This window comes from Doryrhamphus excisus, linkage group LG3 (assembly GCF_037039965.1).
Source record: "Doryrhamphus excisus strain RoL-2023G ecotype Guam linkage group LG3, RoL_Dexc_Guam_v1.1, whole genome shotgun sequence".
NCBI lineage: Eukaryota > Metazoa > Chordata > Actinopteri > Syngnathiformes > Syngnathidae > Doryrhamphus > Doryrhamphus excisus.
In genome coordinates, this window is record NC_136359.1 from 546,385 (window position 1) to 565,021 (window position 18,637).

At 54.1% G+C, this 18,637-nt stretch overlaps 4 protein-coding genes across 11 annotated transcripts; 3 read left to right on the top strand and 1 right to left on the bottom strand.

Annotated features, from left to right (window-relative positions):
• The first annotated feature begins 48 nt into the window (after positions 1-48).
• On the top strand, positions 49-3,878 carry dok2 (docking protein 2). Its single transcript, XM_058071526.2, has 7 exons — positions 49-1,002; positions 1,447-1,584; positions 1,663-1,830; positions 1,960-2,062; positions 2,144-2,313; positions 2,393-2,647; positions 3,165-3,878. The coding sequence occupies exons 1-7, from the start codon at positions 940-942 to the stop codon at positions 3,783-3,785; spliced, it is 1,518 nt and encodes a 505-aa protein (XP_057927509.2). The 5' UTR covers positions 49-939; the 3' UTR covers positions 3,786-3,878.
• LOC131128567 (bile salt-activated lipase-like) lies at positions 3,875-7,778 on the bottom strand. Of its 2 annotated transcripts, XM_058071520.2 has the most exons (12): positions 6,579-7,775; positions 6,339-6,486; positions 5,876-5,995; positions 5,601-5,798; positions 5,396-5,526; positions 5,234-5,341; positions 5,045-5,168; positions 4,768-4,954; positions 4,494-4,697; positions 4,230-4,427; positions 4,048-4,155; positions 3,875-3,988 (listed from the first exon to the last, which is right to left on the bottom strand). In XM_058071520.2, the coding sequence occupies exons 1-12, from the start codon at positions 6,642-6,644 to the stop codon at positions 3,901-3,903; spliced, it is 1,680 nt and encodes a 559-aa protein (XP_057927503.2). In that variant the 5' UTR covers positions 6,645-7,775; the 3' UTR covers positions 3,875-3,900. The 2 variants fall into 2 exon arrangements, with proteins under 2 accessions (XP_057927503.2, XP_078645483.1); XM_078789357.1 differs by having other exon boundaries at positions 5,234-5,324; positions 5,396-5,798; positions 6,579-7,778.
• tsc1a (TSC complex subunit 1a) lies at positions 4,491-14,770 on the top strand. Of its 7 annotated transcripts, XM_078789350.1 has the most exons (22): positions 5,526-7,264; positions 7,772-7,904; positions 8,122-8,225; positions 8,362-8,514; positions 8,578-8,722; positions 8,796-8,950; positions 10,027-10,100; positions 10,176-10,309; positions 10,394-10,494; positions 10,550-10,658; positions 10,725-10,817; positions 10,929-11,179; positions 11,248-11,360; positions 11,439-11,509; positions 12,327-12,526; positions 12,596-12,778; positions 12,848-12,958; positions 13,040-13,162; positions 13,736-13,923; positions 13,993-14,100; positions 14,175-14,566; positions 14,677-14,770. In XM_078789350.1, exons 2-22 carry the CDS (start codon positions 7,784-7,786, stop codon positions 14,706-14,708), a joined length of 2,961 nt encoding a protein of 986 aa, XP_078645476.1. In that variant the 5' UTR covers positions 5,526-7,264; positions 7,772-7,783; the 3' UTR covers positions 14,709-14,770. The 7 variants fall into 7 exon arrangements, with proteins under 7 accessions (XP_078645479.1, XP_078645480.1, XP_078645478.1 ...); XM_078789348.1 differs by lacking the exon at positions 14,677-14,770 and having other exon boundaries at positions 5,531-7,264; positions 14,175-14,648; XM_078789349.1 differs by lacking the exon at positions 14,677-14,770 and having other exon boundaries at positions 5,534-7,264; positions 7,790-7,904; positions 14,175-14,648.
• ak8 (adenylate kinase 8) lies at positions 14,677-18,549 on the top strand. The gene is given in 15 exon segments (XM_078789358.1): positions 14,677-14,770; positions 14,833-14,978; positions 15,043-15,193; positions 15,196-15,257; positions 15,340-15,450; positions 15,554-15,622; positions 15,839-15,920; positions 15,985-16,056; positions 16,123-16,317; positions 16,424-16,546; positions 17,010-17,099; positions 17,201-17,336; positions 17,413-17,493; positions 17,913-18,042; positions 18,138-18,549. Coding segments are annotated over 14 exon segments (1,476 nt in total). The 5' UTR covers positions 14,677-14,770; positions 14,833-14,894; the 3' UTR covers positions 18,228-18,549.
• The last annotated feature ends 88 nt before the right edge of the window (positions 18,550-18,637 follow it).

Consider the following 18,637-nt stretch of genomic DNA (forward strand, 5'->3'; position numbering starts at 1 on the left):
CTCAGTATTTATATCTCATATCTTATGTTATATCTTATATCTCAACTATCTAGCTAGTACAGATCATTTAGCAACATCAGCATTTTTACTGTAGAGTCTAGAAAGCACTTCAGGGGCTGCAATAATCAATAAGCAACAATAAACCCTAAACAATAAGTCAAGAACTACAAACTGGTCTGGAACCCAAGACGCGGCGGCAGGCAATGGACCAAAAGAGTCCAGCCAGACGGTAAAAGTACCACTATCCAGTGGTTGCTAGGCAAAAACTACACTAGCCAGAACACGGTAACAAAACCGCTGCATCAAAGGGATCAAAAGGCATACAGGAAAAACACAAGTACAGGAACTTGTACTTCACCTCAGGTGACCTCAGGTGACCCCAGGTGACCTCAGGTGACCCCAGGTGACCCCAGGTGTGTGCAGCAGTGGCCGCATGCTGCTGCTCAGGATGCGCTGCAAAGAAAGAGCAGCAGGTGGCAGCAGAGCGACAACACAATAATCAATAAAGAATAATCAATAAAGACTAACCAATAAAGAATAATGAATAAAGGTGTTGTCCCTTTGTTGATCCTAAATCTGGGTGATGTCCTGTTTATGTCCCTGTACGGTCATGTGATGGCATTGGTAAAGTGGTGTTCTATCATGTAAAAATAAGACAAAGGGCGTTCGAGTCCCGTAGATGGAAAGTCAGGTTATATAATAATAATAATAATAATAATAATAGCCACCCCCCCCTTTAAATCCTGATTGGGTGTCAGAGATCATAAAGATGAGGATGATGATGATGATCTCACGTGTACTTGTGCAGTACAGTTGTGTAGTACTGTGTAGATGAGAGAGGAAGCGGTGCTGACGTGGGTTGTGGTAAAGAGGAAGTGACAGCAGCGACGGCAGGAAGAAGAACAGGAAGTTGGACGGCAAACGTCAGCAGACACCAACATGGACGACCACATCAGGAAAGAAGGACAACTTTACCTTCAACAACAACATACCTTTGGAAAGGTACACACTTCCAATACTACTACTACTACTACTACTACTACTCTGCACACATCTGCTCCTACCATTGTGTACTCTTCTACATTCATTCAACCTTCATCTATTTATACTACTCTACATTCATGTACTTACAGTACAGTACAGTACATTCATGCACGTACTATACTCTACATTCATCTACTTACTATACTACATTCATGTACTTACTATACTCTACATTCATGTACTTAAAGTACAGTACAGTACATTCATGTACTTACTATACTCTACATTCATGCACTATCCATTCATGTACTTACGGTACAGTACAGTACATTGATGTAGAGTATTCATACTTTGACATGTGTGTAGATCCATGTATGAATGTATGAATGCAGATGTAGCATGATGTAGCATAAAAAGTAGAAGATTTGTGATTGAAGCGTTGTGATTGTGTGCGGCTGTTAGAAGTGGAGGAGCATGTGGTGCGTGTTGTACGGAGAGAGTGTGTGTTCCATATCTCGGCTAGAGCTGTACGAGAGTAAAGATGGCGGAGGCGTAGAGAAGAAGCAAAGAAGCGGACGCAAGCATCAGGACCACAAGAAGGTGTCCTGTCTGGTCTTTGGGCGGGTGGGGGGGTGGTGGTGCGGATGCGAGGTCACGACGGGGCTGATGTTCCCTCAGGTGATCCGCCTGTCCGACTGCATCCGAGTGAGCGAGACGGACGCGGACGCGTGTCCCAGAGACACGGCGTCTTTCCTGGTGGAGACCACGGACAAGACGTACGTCTTTGCAGCCCGCAGACAACATGTGGACGAGTGGACGCTCCAGCTGTGTCAGACCGCCTTCCCCGTATGCACGCACCCCCTGTCATATATACCTGTGCTGTCATATATGGGTAATGTCCTTTAGGAGCTCAGGAGGCACTCATGCAGCTGTGTGTGTGCGTGTGTGTGTGTGTGCGTGTGTGTGTGTGTGCAGGGGAGCTGGGCGGAGCCTAGCAGGAGGCGTGGCAGCCTACAGAAAAGAAGCGAAGAAGAAGGGATGGAGGACAACATGTTGTATAGCAGCCGCACAGACACATGTGAGTCATGAATGGAACAGGACAGGAAGTGAGACAGGAAGTGAAGCTCATGGCTGTGTGTGTGCGTGTGTGCGTGTGCAGTGAGGGACTTCCAGGTGTGTGTAAGGAGGACAGACGCAGCAGAGCGCTGCAGCCTAAAGGGGGACGGCGTCCTGCGGGCCAGCCAGGAGGCGCTCCACCTGCTGGACAGTCGTGCAGTCGTCGTGCTGTCGTGGCCGTACAGATTTCTACGACGCTTCGGGCGGGACAAGGTCGCTCACACACACACACACACACACACACACACACGTGAGTCTGTGTGGTTCTTATGTGGGCGTGGCCTCTCCTCAGAACACGTTCTCCTTTGAGGCGGGGCGTAGGTGTGAGTCGGGGGAGGGGAGTTTTGAGTTCGACACCAAAGAGGGCAACTTCCTGTTCCAGGCCGTGGAGGCCGCCATCAGCCTGCAGCGTGTCCGTCATTCGTGTGGAGGCGGGCCGATGAATGTGGACCTCCCTCGGACCCCCGGCCCACCCCTTTTACCCAGCGGCACACCGCGGCCCCAGTCTCCTGCCTGCAGTCATGACCCACAATCCTTTGCGGCTCAGGTCAGTTAAGCTCACGCGTCACATGACCTAAATACATGTCCTCTGACACGTCACATGACCAGGCCCTTGTTCATATCCACGTGAAGTACATGAAGTACTCTCAAACAGTACTACAGTACATATTTCCCAAAAATCATGCATACCTCTTCATACCGTCTTCATACGCCACTGCTGATGGTGCGTTCGGGACCACGCGTTGAGGGAAAGGTGAGAGCCAGCCGCTCCGTACGCTAAAGTCGTGTGGACCCACGGGGCCTGGGCGGCCGCCACCCAAAAGGGCAACATGGGCCCCCTGTGGGTGCACCACTATGTACTATGTACTATTTTATAGTATATATACATAACCACCACTATGTACTATGTACATTGAATATACGTATATAGTATATATATAGTATATAAACCTAACCACCACTATGCACTAGTATGTCAATGTACTATGTACTATGTCAATGTACTACGTATGTCGTGGTGCATATGATGACTGCATCTGATGGACTGCGGTATCGTCTCTCAGGCGGACGAGGGTCTGGACCAGACCATGATGGGGGTTGACAAGATGACCTTGGACACTGACGGTGGTCTCGTCCCTAAAACAAGAGTCCGTGTGACGCCCGGCAGTCCCGTGACCCTCGCTGTCCCCCCTGCGCCCTGTCCCTCAGGGCTGTGGTCCCTGGAGCAGACATACTCACAGGTCTCCTTTCCCAACAAGTGGACCAAGACAAGGGGTGCGCCGGCATGCGCAGCGCGCCTCATCAAACAGGATGGCGAGTATTCTCTCCCGTTCCACGGCGCCTCCAAGAAGGTTAGGGCAGACATTTTGATCTCCCAAAAGGCTGGTGGTGCTGAGAGGTTCTACGAGCATGTGGGACGTCCAGCCATGGAAGGCCAGGTTCCTCAGGTCCACACCGTGACCACGGTCTACGGGAACGAAGATCACATTTACGACGAGCCGGAAAGCTGTGCAGCCCCGCCCTCTGAGTATGACCACCCCGAGGACATGAAAGGAGACGCCTGGAGGGGGATGGCTGCCGTCGCAGGTGACCTCGAGGGTCACGGCTACGCCGTTCCCAAACCAAGCGAGAGGTCACTCCCCGCCTCCCGGCAGGAAGTGGAAGAGGAGGACAGGAAGATGTGATGAGCAGAAGGACATCATATAAAACATCGAATCTTTTTCAAATTAAAAGAAAGTTTATTTTGAAAGACGTCTTGTAGATGCTAGACGTGGGACAGGTGGTTTTATTTGATGTAGCCTAGCTGGTCTTCCTGCTTCCCTGCACCTGCGGCAGGCGGGCGTACGTGCTGGTCCAGTAGGTGACGTAGTCGCGTCTCAGGTCGTAGCTGCAGAGACGGGTGGCGTGTTAGCGTCCAATGGCGGGAAAAGGACGTCTTTCAAGTACCTGACTGAGGACTTGCTCATCCGGTGGTTGATGGTCAGGAAGGGCCTGTGAGTTGTGGTGAAAGGGGGCCACTGGACCGGGACTTTACTGTCTCCCAGGTTGGGGTTCCTGGACACCAAGGAACAAGGACACAGGTGGGTCAGAACGGGGTGGAAGCTCAAGTGGGAACGGTGGGAGCGTACCCCGTCTTGGCAAAGTTGGTCCAGTATGCCATCATGTAGCGGGACAGGTCTCTGTGTCTGGGGAAGTAGGCCAGGGGGGTGGAGAAAGGTTTCCCAAACAAGTACTGCAGGTCCTCACTATGCTCCGCCTCCACCCAGCCAGGGAATCCTGGTATACGAGTCTTCATGTTGAACAGGTAGGAGAAGGTACGGGCGCCACTGGGGGTGGGGGTGGGGTCAGTGCACATGACAACATGTTGACGCCATCCGGTGAGAAGTTTGTACCTGCTGTGGTTGGCGTGGAGTTGAAGGGCGGTCTGAGTTGGGACCAGGAACAAGAAGTCCGTCTCAATGTCTGCCACCGTCTTCTTCACCACCGCTGGCTCCGGGATGGAACCCCAGTGGGCGGAGTAGACGCTCAAAGCCGAGCCGACAGCCGCGTTTCCTTTTTCTTTGGTCAGGCCGGCCAGGAGACCCCTGACGTCCTCTCTGGCATGGAGGACAAGGTTGGACATCAGGGTGACATCTGGTGTGACGTGTTAGCGCTCAGGAGGCTCACACGGTGGTGTTGGCGTTCCTCTTGTTGATGGAGGGAACGTCGACGCCAGCAAAGATGTGTCCGTCCATGGAGTTGATGCCGGCCATGTAGTCCACGTCCGCCGCGTTGCGAAACAGTCGACTGGGATGCTCGGGGAGGAAGTCGCCGTCCACCACAGGGGAGAGTTCCAGAAGGTCCATGACGACGCCTACGCAGAGTGGGCTTGGTCAGGAACACAGGAGGGCGTGTGGACGCCATCATCATCCCGCATCTGGACCCGCCCCCTCGTCACTCTCACCTTTGCCCAGCAAGAGCAGGATGTCGATCTTTCCCGCCATGGTGAGCCCCACGGGGTCGCTCATCTTCAGACACGCCAGCATTGTGTCCTCGTCGCTACGGTAACAGCCCACCTTGCGGGCGATCTGCGGGAATTGTGTCGGCGGTGAACAGGAAGCGTGACAGCTTGGAGGACGTCGGTTTCCCGTACCTTCTTGGTGAGCCCCATGGGGTTCCTCTGCAGCGCCCACGGACTCAGCGCCACGCCGCACTGAGTGATGGCTCGGCGGAATAATCCTTTACTGTGGGGGGACAGCATCTGACCTCACAGGTTAGCATGCTAGCATCTACTGGACCCCGGCGGCAATCTCACCTGGAAGCTGGCGCTGGCGGCGCCGGCCGATTGCCCGAAGATGGTGATGTTGTCGGGGTTTCCTCCGAAGGACGCGATGTTCCTCCGCACCCACGAGATGGCGGCGTGCTGATCCCACAGCCCGTAGTTACCTGAGAACACACCCCACCTAAGCGACCCTCTCGACCGGCACCACCAAGACGCGTCAGAGACTCGACGGTCGGACCTGGCAGTCGGGCGTCTCCGCTGCTGAGGAAGCCGAGCGTTCCGACTCGGTAGTTGGCCGTGACTACGATGACGTTTCCTCTGTCGGCCATTTCTTTGCCATCGTAGAGCGAGTCTCCCAGGATGGCCAAGTCGTTGGACGCCCCCAACAGGAAGGCGCCGCCAAACAGGTACACCATGACGGGCAGGTTGGACGACACTGATAACACACGCTGACTAACAAAGTTCCCCGTGTGTGTGTGTGTGTGTGTGTGTGTGTGTGTGTGTGTTGCATACCTGTGAGTCCCTGAGGAACGAAGATGTTCAAGTAGAGACAATCATGGCTGCCTCGGGTTTTCGTCTGCAACAGCGTCACCTGAAGGCAGCGCTCTGCATATTTGTTAGCCTTCAACACGCCTGCCGACACAAACATCACATCCCGTATCAACCTTACGTACGCGCCCACGGTACGACTCCCCAGCGTACCTGCACCACACATTTAGCACAGCATGACCGGAAAAAGCCCCCCCCCCCCAGAAGAAAGGTCAGACATCTACCAGGAGGAAGGGGCACGTTCAGGAGGATGAAGGACATGGCGTACTGAAGAGGAGGAAGGCGGTAGAGGAAGTGGTACATGGAGGAGAATAGCACGAGTAACGATGAAGGTGTTTGCGTGAGGTCACATGACCAGGGACAGCATCAACAGCAGTGGTTGAGAGTAGTTCATGACACACGAAGGAAGGGTGGAGGTTGGCGTTACCGCTCCATCCCGGATGAGGTTTGGGTTTCTCCCACAGTCCAGGGGTGTCAGCGAAGGGGATCCCTTTAAAGACGTCCACAGTCCTGAAAAGTCCCATGCTCTTACTCACCCCCTGCACCTGTCCCCCCTCCGTCTGCACCACCCCCAGCTGCACACGTACACAGACACACACAGACACACACACGCACTCAGTGACATGAATGCAGCACACACGTTAACTTTGCACAAGTGGAGTTTGACCTTTGCGGCTGAGATCGCACTCAAAGTGACGCTCATCAGCGTCGCCAGCATCAGCGCCATCTTCATTCTCCTCGCTCCGGTCAGCCAATCAGCTGCGGCTTTTATAGCCGCCCGGAGCACCGCCCGGCTGCGACCCTGAACGCACCACCAGCGGGTCCCATCAAGACAAGAGGTCCTCCCGTGTGGCAGAATACACACATGATTGTATGGCACAGCATCCGTGGGGTGGTGACGTCATTTTCTTCATTTGTGATGGTTTCAAGATTGATTTGGTGAAGTTTGTGTTCGTGTACTTCCGCTTCAGTGGCACGGCAGGGACGTGAGAAGGAACGCAGCTGCTCAGTGACTTTATCTCAAAGTGCAAACACCGAGTCCACTTTACTGAACCGCAGTCAGCATTCTCCAGTTCTCACGGCTTATTCGAACCTTTATTGCGTCATCGTTTGACTATAAACTTCTCATGTATTTGTATTTTGTTGTAAATATTTTCTAAGTATTTCAACTGGAATGCCTTCGTATCACTTCGCTCTTCCTGAACCTCGATCAGAAAGAAGAAGACATTTCAACTTTTGTCTTCCCTGAACGCCTCGTGACATTGATTGACAGGGGCAGGTGTCGCGTAGCTGCGGTAGGCGGGACTGGTGAGTCAACATGGCGGCGCCCTGCTCGGATCAACGCGTCTGAAGGTAAAACTTGTCCAGGCTTCAAACGTTTACGCTCTTTTCTTTGCCGTCTCTGTTCAACGTACGCTGGCCGTTAACGGCGTCTTACGGGTCGGCGGACAGGTTGGCTCCGAGCAAGCTAACCTGGCAAAGACCGAACCGGACAGCTGTTAGCACGGTAGCTCGGCTAGCTTAGATAAGCGAGCATGTGTATCGTCCACGTGACGTCACCACATTGGCTAGCGTCAGCGAAAAATAATTTGATTGGACGTTCCTCTGTTGCGTCACTCCATGGCAGCGGCGCCTTTCACGCAAAGCTGCATGTTGCCGCAATCTAGCCGATTTCAAGCACGACGCTAGTATATGTGACACAAAATGGCAGCCTTTACCCGCCACTCGAGTACACAGTGTTGTTGATTCTATTGGACGTCATACATGTTGACTTTATTTTGGTTGTATTTTCTTGTCATGTGAATGAACCTGACCCATGTCACCTGTCAGCCATGTTTTATTGTTCACCTTGATTGTAAGGTGTGTGCGTGAATGCAGGCGCCCACCATGCCCAAGGAGCAGAGTACCAGTGAGCTCTTGCTCTCATTGGACAGTTCAGATCTGCAGGAGGCGGAGCAAGTCAGAGTAGCCATCAGCCATCAGTTGAATTCAGGTGAGGCGGGTCGCTGTTTCACAGGCCTGCAAGCTATCTGCGGCGAGGGCTGAGGGGAATGTCAGAGAGAATAGCATTACACAAAGTTTTTGAAATAAGAGTCTCCACATAAACCAAATGGATCTGTGGCCTTCACCTGATCATACATCAGACACACCTTGAACCCCACCCCCGCCCCGTGTGACCTTGTCCACTGATCTGCTGTGTGTCCTGTCAGACAGAGGAGGCGCTGTCCTCGGGAGCCTGGTGGACTTCTACTTGAACTCCTCATCCGGTCAAGCTGTGAAGCTGCTGTCCTCCATCAGAGAACCTCTCCACAAGGTCTCACACGCGCTTCTCTCCTTTTCATTGGCACGTTGACGCTCTTGTGGGAGGGGCCTCCAAGCACAGCTCCACCCCTTTGGGCGCATCCACCGGTGGTGGTGACATGATGAGGTCGTGTCGTTTGTGTCCTCAGCCCCTGCTGGACAAACTCAATGAAGTCCTTTCCAGGCCAGCCAGCCGATTGGCCGCCGTCACCCTGCTGGGTCACATGATCAGCCAGCAGCCACCCTGGGTTCACCACGTCAGCTGCTCTCCACTGCTGACGTCGTTGCTGCGATGCCTCAAGGTGCTGACACGTTAGTGTAAGGGGGTCTGCTGGCAGACCACTAAGTCTTATCTTGTGTGTCAGAGTGACGGTGACGTGCTGGTTCTCGTCCCTGGAGTCCTGGTGCTCATCACGCTGCTCCCCATGATCCCTCACGCTGCCAAACGCCACATCTATGACTTCTTTGATGTCTTTGGACGCTTGGCTTCCTGGAGCCTGAAGAACCCTGGTGGCGCCTTGCTTTACATCCGGTACTAAACGTTCAGGGCAAGATTCTGATTGGTTGTCTGCTCTCTCCACAGGCCACGCCCATGTCAGCCATCTTGTCCACCTGCATGCCAGCATCTACTCGCTCTTCCACCGACTTTATGGAATGTTCCCCTGCAACTTCATCTCCTACCTCCGACTCCACTACAGCATGAAGGAGAACCTGGACACCTTCCTCAAGGTGGTCAAGGTCAGTTGAAGTTGTCTACATGGACTACTGTAGACCCACTGTAGACGCACTGGGACCCACGTGGACTACTGTAGGTCCACTGGGACCCACATACAAACTACTGTAGGTCCGCTGGGACCCACATAGACTACTGTAGGTCCGCTGGGACCCACATAGACTACTGTAGGTCCGCTGGGACCCACATAGACTACTGTAGGTCCGCTGGGACCCACATAGACTACTGTAGGTCCGCTGGGACCCTCAGACTACTGTAGGTCCGCTGGGACCCACATAGACTACTGTAGGTCCGCTGGGACCCACATAGACTACTGTAGGTCCGCTGGGACCCTCAGACTACTGTAGGTCCGCTGGGACCCTCAGACTACTGTAGGTCCGCTGGGACCCTCAGACTACTGTAGGTCCGCTGGGACCCACATAGACTACTGTAGGTCCGCTGGGACCCACATAGACTACTGTAGGTCCGCTGGGACCCACATAGACTACTGTAGGTCCGCTGGGACCCACATACAAACTACTGTAGGTCCACTGGGACCCACATAGACTACTGTGGTCCGCTGGGACCCTCATAGACTACTGTGGTCCGCTGGGACCCTCATAGACTACTGTAGGTCCGCTGGGACCCACATAGACTACTGTAGGTCCGCTGGGACCCACATAGACTACTGTAGGTCCGCTGGGACCCACATAGACTACTGTAGGTCCGCTGGGACCCTCAGACTACTGTAGGTCCGCTGGGACCCTCAGACTACTGTAGGTCCGCTGGGACCCTCAGACTACTGTAGGTCCGCTGGGACCCTCAGACTACTGTAGGTCCGCTGGGACCCTCATAGACTACTGTAGGTCCGCTGGGACCCTCAGACTACTGTAGGTCCGCTGGGACCCACATAGACTACTGTAGACCCGCTGGGACTATTGTAGATTGTAAGACACGGAATGTTTGGGACATGCTGGATGTGAGTGGGGGCGCCACATGAGACCAGAAAGGACCGTAAGAGTCCTGAGCGAACAGGGACAGGGTGACATCTTGGGTGTGGGCGTGTCTTCATGGAGACTCATTTGGACGTTGCCTGTGTCAGCCCATGTTGGAGCAGGTCAGAGTTCATCCGGAGTTGGTTAGCGGCACTCAAGACCTGGAACTGGATCCGTCCAAGTGAGTCTTCTGGCACTGATGTCATCCATGCTTTGACGTGCTTTTATTCTGAAAGGTTCTTTTCCCATATGTCAGGTGGCGGCGCTACGAGGTCCATGACATCCTCATCGAGTGTTCCCGGGTGTCTCTTGACCCTCTGGAGTCCTCTTGTGATGCCGGCGCCTTCCCCTCCCCCCTCTCTTGCCTGGACGTCGCCCACGGCCGCAGTGGTGAGTCCTTGTCAGCGTGACCTTTGCCCTGTGACCGGCCCATCTGTCACGTCCTTGTGCTTTCCACGTGGGGACACGGAGCAGTGTGCGGCCACAAGGACACGACGTGGACGCCTGTCTGTCCCTCAGGAAGCCTAATCCACGTCTCCTCTCCCTGGACACCGGATCACCACCTGGACGTACCGGTATGTCCACATGTCCCTCTCTGGCTCCTCGGCCACTCACCGCCACTTTCTCCAGGCTGATGTCACCTGGAGCCCCTCCTCCGACTGTGGCCTGTCCACCCCCCCTCCTGAAATGGTCACTGTGAGCCCCGCCCCCCCCTTGAGTAGAACCAGCTCCCTGTCAGGTGAGATGCGTGCACGCAAACAAGGACAAGGAGGTGTGTTCTATATTCCTGTCTTTTATTTTGAAGGACCCACAGGAGGCACCTCTGTCACAGTGGTCAAGCAACAACCAATCAGGAAGGGGGAAGATGCGGACCACAGCGACGTCGTGACCGGCGAAGGTGAGCTTGTCGTCGCGTCTTTCAGGCTCCGCCCCCAAGGTCCGCTTCTTCTCCACCCACCTCCCCCCACCAGCCCACCCCACCCATGATTGTTTGTTGTTTGGCCTCCAGACAGACCCCGCCCACAGCCGCCTTCCTCCTCACTGCCCGCCCTCCTCACCTCCACACCCGCTCGCAGCCACACCCCTTCCATCTCTGACGCCCCCCCCCCACCTTGCTCTGTCTCGCCGTGCCTAGCCCCGCCTCACCCCTCCAATGCTGCCCACAGCCTGGTGGAGGGTGGCCCCGCCCCCTCACCTGACTTCCTGTTTGAGCTGGCGCTTCCCCGAGCCGCCATGTTGTTTGTGAAGAGGAAGACGCAGGTAAAAGGACAACGTCTGAGTTGATCTGTGGGACTTGACTTGCGGCAGTGTGCTGCTCCCTCCTCCAGGAGGCGCAGGACACCACGGCAGGACAGGAGGAGGCCGCTTCCGGTTCTCCTCTGGACTTGTTGGACCAGCTCATCACCCACGGCCACCGGTCACATGCTTGCTTGAGTGGCAGGTGAGGCTCCGGGTGTACTAGCACGAGCGGCAGGGGGGGCTACGTGCGTGTTTAGTCAAACCGTGGCGTTGTCTGCAGGTGGTCGGCGTGCAGCCAGTGGTTGGATCAGGGTCACCTTGGAGGTCAAGAAGTGGGCGTGAAAAGCAAAGGTACTAAAAGCAACTCATCTACCCACCTACCTACCCATCTACCCACCTAGCTACCTACTGTACCTATCTACCTAACTACCCACCTAACCACCTACCCACCTAACTACCTACTGTATCTACCCACCTAAACTACCCATCTACCCACCTAGCTACCTACTGTACCTATCTACCTAACTACCCACCTAACCACCTACCCACCTAACTACCTACTGTATCTACCCACCTAAACTACCCATCTACCCACCTAGCTACCTACTGTACCTATCTACCTAACTACCCACCTAACCACCTACCCACCTAACTACCTACCCATCTACCCACCTAGCTACCTACTGTACCTATCTACCTAACTACCCACCTAACTACCTACTGTACCTATCTACCTAACTACCTACTGTACCTATCTACCTAACTACCCATCTACCCACCTAACTACCCACCTAACCACCTACTGTATCTACCCACCTAAAACTACCCATCTACCCACCTAACTACCTACTGTACCTATCTACCTATCTACCTAACTACCCATCTACCCACCTAACTACCCATCTACCTACTGTACCTATCTACCTAACTACCCACCTACCCACCTAACTACCTACTGTATCTACCCACCTAAACTACCCATCTACCCACCTAACTACCTACTGTACCTATCTACCTAACTACCCATCTACCCACCTAACTACCTACTGTACCTATCTACCTAACTACCTTCTCATCAACGTTGGCCATGATTGGCCAGTGTGGGCGTGTCTTCATAAGTGTTGTTTACATGGTTGCCATGACGCTGTGCCCCCCCACCCCGTGAAAGAGGGAAGCTGCAGTATGATGCTGTCTGTGTCAGGCCCCGCCCAGGGGGAGGAGCTCCAGGCACTGAGGAGTCAGTTGCTGCTGGTCCAGGCTCAGCTGCAGTACGAGCGTTTCATACGTCAGCAGCACGCCATCAGGAACCGCCGCCTTCTCCGCAGGGTGATCAGCGCCGCCGCGCTGGAGGAGCAAAGTCTCGCCATGGTAACGTGCACGCCCCGTCCTAGCGGCTCCCACGCCGTCTACCACGTGTGACACTCTGTGGCCTCCCAGCGAGCACAGCTGGCCGTCCAGGACGAGGAGGTCCGGTCTCTGAGGTCCAGTCTGGACGAGGAGCAGCGACGTTCCTCTCAACTGCGCCTCGACACCACCACGCACGAGGAGGAGCTCCGCACGCAGGTGCACCATTTGCAGCAGCAACGCAAAGACCAAGAACAGCAACACCTGAGACTGCATGTAAGCCCCGCCCCCACAACACATACACGCCCTACGCTGCACTGATGGCCCTCTGATTGGCTGATCCAGAGCGAGCTCCAGGAGTGTCAGGGCAGGCTCAGGGATTTGGAGGCGGAGCTTCAGAAAGCCAATCACAAAGCTTCCAATGCAGAGCGTCTGCTGAGCCAGCTGTCACTCAAGGTGAGGGAAGGCTCTGATTGGCTGACAGACGGATGATGATGATGATGATGATGATGTCGTCAATGTGGTATTTTTGTGCAGCTGAGCAGCAGCGAGACGTTACATCAGCAGATGTTCTTACAGAACCAACACATGCTCCTCCTACGACAGACCAACGCCATCCTGACCCGACGGCTCCACGCTCCGCCTCAGCACAGCTGCACTGTCGGGACCACACGCTGCAAAAAACACTACATCACGCCACACGCTGCAAAAAACACTACATCACGCTGCAAAAAACACTACATCACGCCGCACGCTGCAAAAAACACTACATCACGCCGCACTCTGCAAAAAACACTACATCACGCCGCACGCTGCAAAAAACACTACATCACGTCGCACGCTGCAAAAAACACTACATCACGCCGCACGCTGCAAAAAACACTACATCACGCCGCACGCTGCAAAAAACACTACATCACGCCGCACGCTGCAAAAAACACTACATCACGCCGCACGCTGCAAAAAACACCATCACGCCGCACGCTGCAAAAAACACCATCACGCCGCACGCTGCAAAAAACACATCACGTTACACGCTGCAAAAAAACACACATCATCATCATCATCATCATCATCACACTAGACGCTGCAAAAAACGTCACCACATCCCCACGTTACACGCTGCAAAAAGATGTATCCTAAAGTAAAGAGTGCATGAAGGGAAGCAGGTAGAAGAGAAAAGAGATGATGAGCTAAGAGGAGAAAGTGATGCTGGTTGGCTTTGTCGGTTAGGAGACGAGGCTGCTGCAAGGCATTCTGGGTCGAGAGTACCAGAGCCTGAAGGAGGCGGAGCTGCAGCAGAGACAGAAGCTGGAGGCGGCCAATCACAGAGCGGCAGAGCTGGAGAGCCAGCTGGCCAAGAAGGAGCAGCTGATCGCCGATCAGAAGAAACTTCTGGACGACACCAAGAGGCAGAGCAGGTGTGTGAAACGCCGCGCGGCGACTCGGGCGCCGCCACTGACGGCCTGACGCTGGTGTCTCGGTGGCAGAGGCGAGCTGTTGGCGTGCGAGGGTCGCTGCGGCGCCCTGAGGAGGATCGTCCAGACGCTGCAGAGCGAGATGCTTCATCTCTACAGTCAGCTGGACGCTGCCAGCAGGTCCCGCTCTCCCACGCCCTCATCCACCAATCAGAAGCCGGTATTCTCACACCGCGTCTCCTCTTCTCCTGCAGGCCAGACGGGGGCGCCACCCCGCCCGCGGCGCCATCTTCCTCCTGCGTCGGGATGGTGAACGGGGCCGTGTCACGCCTCTCGTCTCCTGTGCACCTCCCCCCTGTGTCCGCCTCCCCCCTCTCCATGTCCCCTGTGGAGTCTCCCGTGGGCTCCTTCCTGGAACAGAGGGCGTGGCAGCTCTTCAGACCGTCCAATCACAGCCAGGAGGAGGAGGAGGAGGAGGAGGAGGTGGAGCAGGAGGCGAACGTGGACCAGGAGGCGGAGCAGGAGGAGGTCCCAACAGGAAGTCCTCTCTTGGGTCAGGAGGCAGACGAGGCCATCCACTTGGCAGGAAGTCCCCAGACCGGGGGCGAGGCCCCAGACTTGTCTCTGGTGGTCCGCCAGAGACGACGTGAGCTGAGCATCATGAACTACGATGAGATGACGTCAGACTTGGGATTTGCTGAATGAAAATAAACATTTCTTTTGCTGCACGTGCGTCTTTTCTGATCCGACACAAAGCGTTGCTCACGTGGCCATCGTACGTCACTTAGCCGCGCCCTCCTGCGCGCCACGTTGCCATGACAACGGCAGAGGCGTCCTGGCAACGGCGGCGGTAAGAAGACATTTCCCGTGAGGTGAGAATGAGAAGTCTTTTTCGTTCGACTCTTGTGTTAGCATGCTAGCTACTTAGGAGCCGCTTGGGCCGCCATCTTCTCGCCAATCTTCTCGGGGTCGCGATGGAGGACGTCGTGAAACCTCTGAGGATCCCCGCTCAGATGTCCATCTACGCCGACCAGCACAACATTCTCCACCTGGTGCAGGTGCGCCGCCATCGTTCTCCTCGAGCCTTCCCGCTCTCGGTGACGTCGTTTCCTGCCGTTTCAGAGCCTGGTGTCCAGCCTGGCGGTGGACCAGCCCGACGACCCCATCTCCTACCTGCTGCTGCTGCTGCGGGACAGCAGCGTGCACGGTGCGTGCGCACTAGATGGCGCTGCTTCCCCGACATGTTCTTCCATGACGTGCGTGTGCGTGTGCGTGTACGTGTGTCAGTTCCCAGGGTGGTTCTGCTGGGTCCGCCTGCAGTGGGAAAACACACGCTGGTGAGTTGACACCACGTGACTTCATCACATGACTGGTGGCTAACGTCCAGCTGACCTTCTGATGCTGGTTCTAACCTGCCAGGCCCAAAAGCTGTGTGCTGATCTGGGAGCAGTTCACGTGACCGTACAAGGCTTACTCGACGACCAATCAGAGATCAGCAAACAAGCACGCCAATACACACTCAGACAACAGGTACACACACACACACACACACACGCGCATACTTGTGTGAAACACGCAAGTTCACTAAAGTACTGTCTGTGTGTGTTGGGGGGGCGGGGGGGGGGGCATTAAGGAGGTTCCTGATGAGTTGCTGGTTCACTTGATTCAAGAAAGACTCAAACATTCTGACTGCTTCAACAAGGTAAACACACACAAACTACACACACACCGTCCTGGTCTACACACCCCGTCCTGGTGTACACACACACACCCCGTCCTGGTGTGCACATGTCATGGTCTAGAAGGAGAGTCCCGGTCTGTGTAACATGATGAGTGCCAGCCTTGAGCGTGCTGTGATGACAAAATGGCGTCACGACACACGCAGAGGTGGCATGTGAGGGTCCTGGGTGTCTTTCAGGGTTGGGTGCTGGATGGACTTCCTCAGACTCGCCTGCAGGCTCGGAGTCTCCAGCAGGGCGGCGTGATCGCCAAGCACGTTGGTGAGTTGAGACGCACCTGCGCCCCCCGCCATCACGCTTCCTGTTTGCCGTTGATGTGTGCCAGTGATCCTGGAGGCTCCTGAGGATGTTCTGCTGGAGAGGTATCACGGCAGGCTGCTGGATCCGCTGACTGGAGGTGGGCGGACGGTCGGAAGCCAGGCTTCCTGTTAGCGCGCCAGGTGACATCACTTCCTGTGTGCAGACGTGTACCACGAGACCTTCCTCAGGCCGGATGACCACACGGTGGGGAAGCGCTTGGAGAAGAAAGTGTCTGAGAGTCAGCTGATGGCCCAGCTGCAGCGTTACCGCTGTGAGGTCACGGGTATAAGCTCCGCCTACCGCCACATCTTGAAGACCGTGGATGCTGACCAGCCTCCTCTCCACATCTACCACCAAGGTCTGCCATACGGGATACGCATACACACATCCTGTACTGTGTACTGTGTACTGTGTACTGTGTACTGTGTACTGTACACACAGCACTGCTCTTCTGTCTGCTGTAGTTCTGGCCTTTCTCAGGACTCAGCGTCGTTCCAGAACTCCCAGAATCCTCCTGTTAGGTCCGCCGGGATCAGGGAAGACTCATCAAGCCAAACTGCTGGCTGAAAAGTACAAGATGGTGGACGGTATACACAAACACGTTACGGTCACACTGATACACTAATACACTAATCTCAACAGTGTAGCATGGTAGCAGTATAGCATGGTAGCAGTGTAGCATGGTAACAGTATAGCATGGTAACAGTGTAGCATGGTAACAGTGTAGCATGGTAACAGTGTAGCATGGTAACAGTGTAGCATGGTAACAGTGTAGCATGGTAGCAGTGTAGCATGGTAACAGTATAGCATGGTAACAGTGTAGCATAGTAACAGTGTAGCATGGTAACAGTGTAGCATGGTAACAGTGTAGCATGGTAACAGTGTAGCATGGTAACAGTGTAGCATAGTAACAGTGTAGCATGGTAACAGTGTAGCATGGTAACAGTGTAGCATGGTAACAGTGCAGGATGGTAGCGGTGTAGCATGATAGCGGTGTAGCAGGGTAGCATGGTAGCATGGTAGCATGGTAACAATGTGCCGGTATGTCAGTATGCTGGACTGAGCTGCGGAGATGGGCTGAAGCCGACCAGTCAGCTGTGGGAGAAGACGTGCGATCACACCCGCCTGCTGCACTGCCAGGTGGGTGGAGCCTAGTGTCGTGGGCGGAGCGACTGTGTGTTGTTGTTCAGTCGTCATGGTGATCGTGACCAGGCTGTAAGAGCGGCGTGCTCCACTTCCAGACTCCGTCACCCTTCAGCTCGTCCAAGAACGTCTGAGCCGAGTGGACTGCAGCTCCAGAGGATGGATCCTTCACCACCTTCCCTGTGACCTTCAGCACGCCCAACACCTGCAGCAGTCACCCAACTCACCCAACAGGTACACACAACTCACCCAACAGGTACACACACACACACACACACACACCATTACCTTCCACCCTTGTCTGCCACAGGGTCTTCTTCCTGGAGTTGACTGATGACCTCTGCTTGGAAAGACTCACACTCAGAACCACAGACCCTGTCACTGGTCTTGGGTTAGTAGACACCCATGCATGGGACACATGCTGGATGGACACCTATGGACATATAAGGACATACAAAGACATATATAGAGACATTAAAACATATAAGGACACATAATGACATATAATGACATATAAAGACACATAAGGACATATAAAGACACATAAGGACATATAAAGACACATAAGGACATATAAAGACACATAAGGACATATAAAGACACATAAGGACATATAAGGACAAATAAAGACATATAAGGACATATAAGGACATATAAAGACATATAAGGACACATAAGGACATATAAGGACATATAAAGACATATAAGGACACATATAGACATGTATGGAGACATCCAAGCATCAAGGAGCGCCAAGTGAAAAGGACAAGCGGACAATCACGTAATGAGTGATGTCACTTCCTGGTTCAGCTTCCACGCTGTGACTGGACCTGCTCCAGATCCTGAGGTCCAGAACCGCCTGCAGAGCAGAAGTGAGGACAGCCCAGACACTGTCACACACACACTCAGTGTGTACAGGACACACACTGTAGGCCTGCAGGTACACACACACACACACACACACACACACACACACACACACACACTGATCAGTGTCATTGAGGCCTGTGTGTGCGTGTGTGTGTGTGTGTGTAGTGCGTGTTCCCAGAAGGCGTGCACGTGGATGCTGATCAGGATCCTCAGAGCGTCTTTGAGGTTTTGGAGAAACATCTGACCAGTGACTGACAACACTCTGCGTGTGTGGGCGTGTCCTTTCACCGTGCACGTTGACTTGAAGGCGGAGCTTCATGGTGATTGACGGCTCACAGAAGTCTGTCAGGCAATTTTGGTAAACGACTATAATGAATCCTCCTCTGTAGTCCATCCGCGATGGACAGCTCTATTTTAAGACTTCCTGTCAACAAGCGGAAGTGGGGCGGCAGAGACGTGACACATGACGGACACGTCGGCGTTAAAACTTCTAAACATTCCGTGCTCTTAATTTGGCAGTCCACTTCTTGTTTTTTATCCAATAAAGATGATTCCTACAAGTTGGACAACCTTCACAAAGTCGATGTGCTTCGTGTCACCTGACTCTGCAGTTCTTCTATGAAATGTAACAGTTGATGCTAAGCTAATGCGAAGCTAAACTTAGC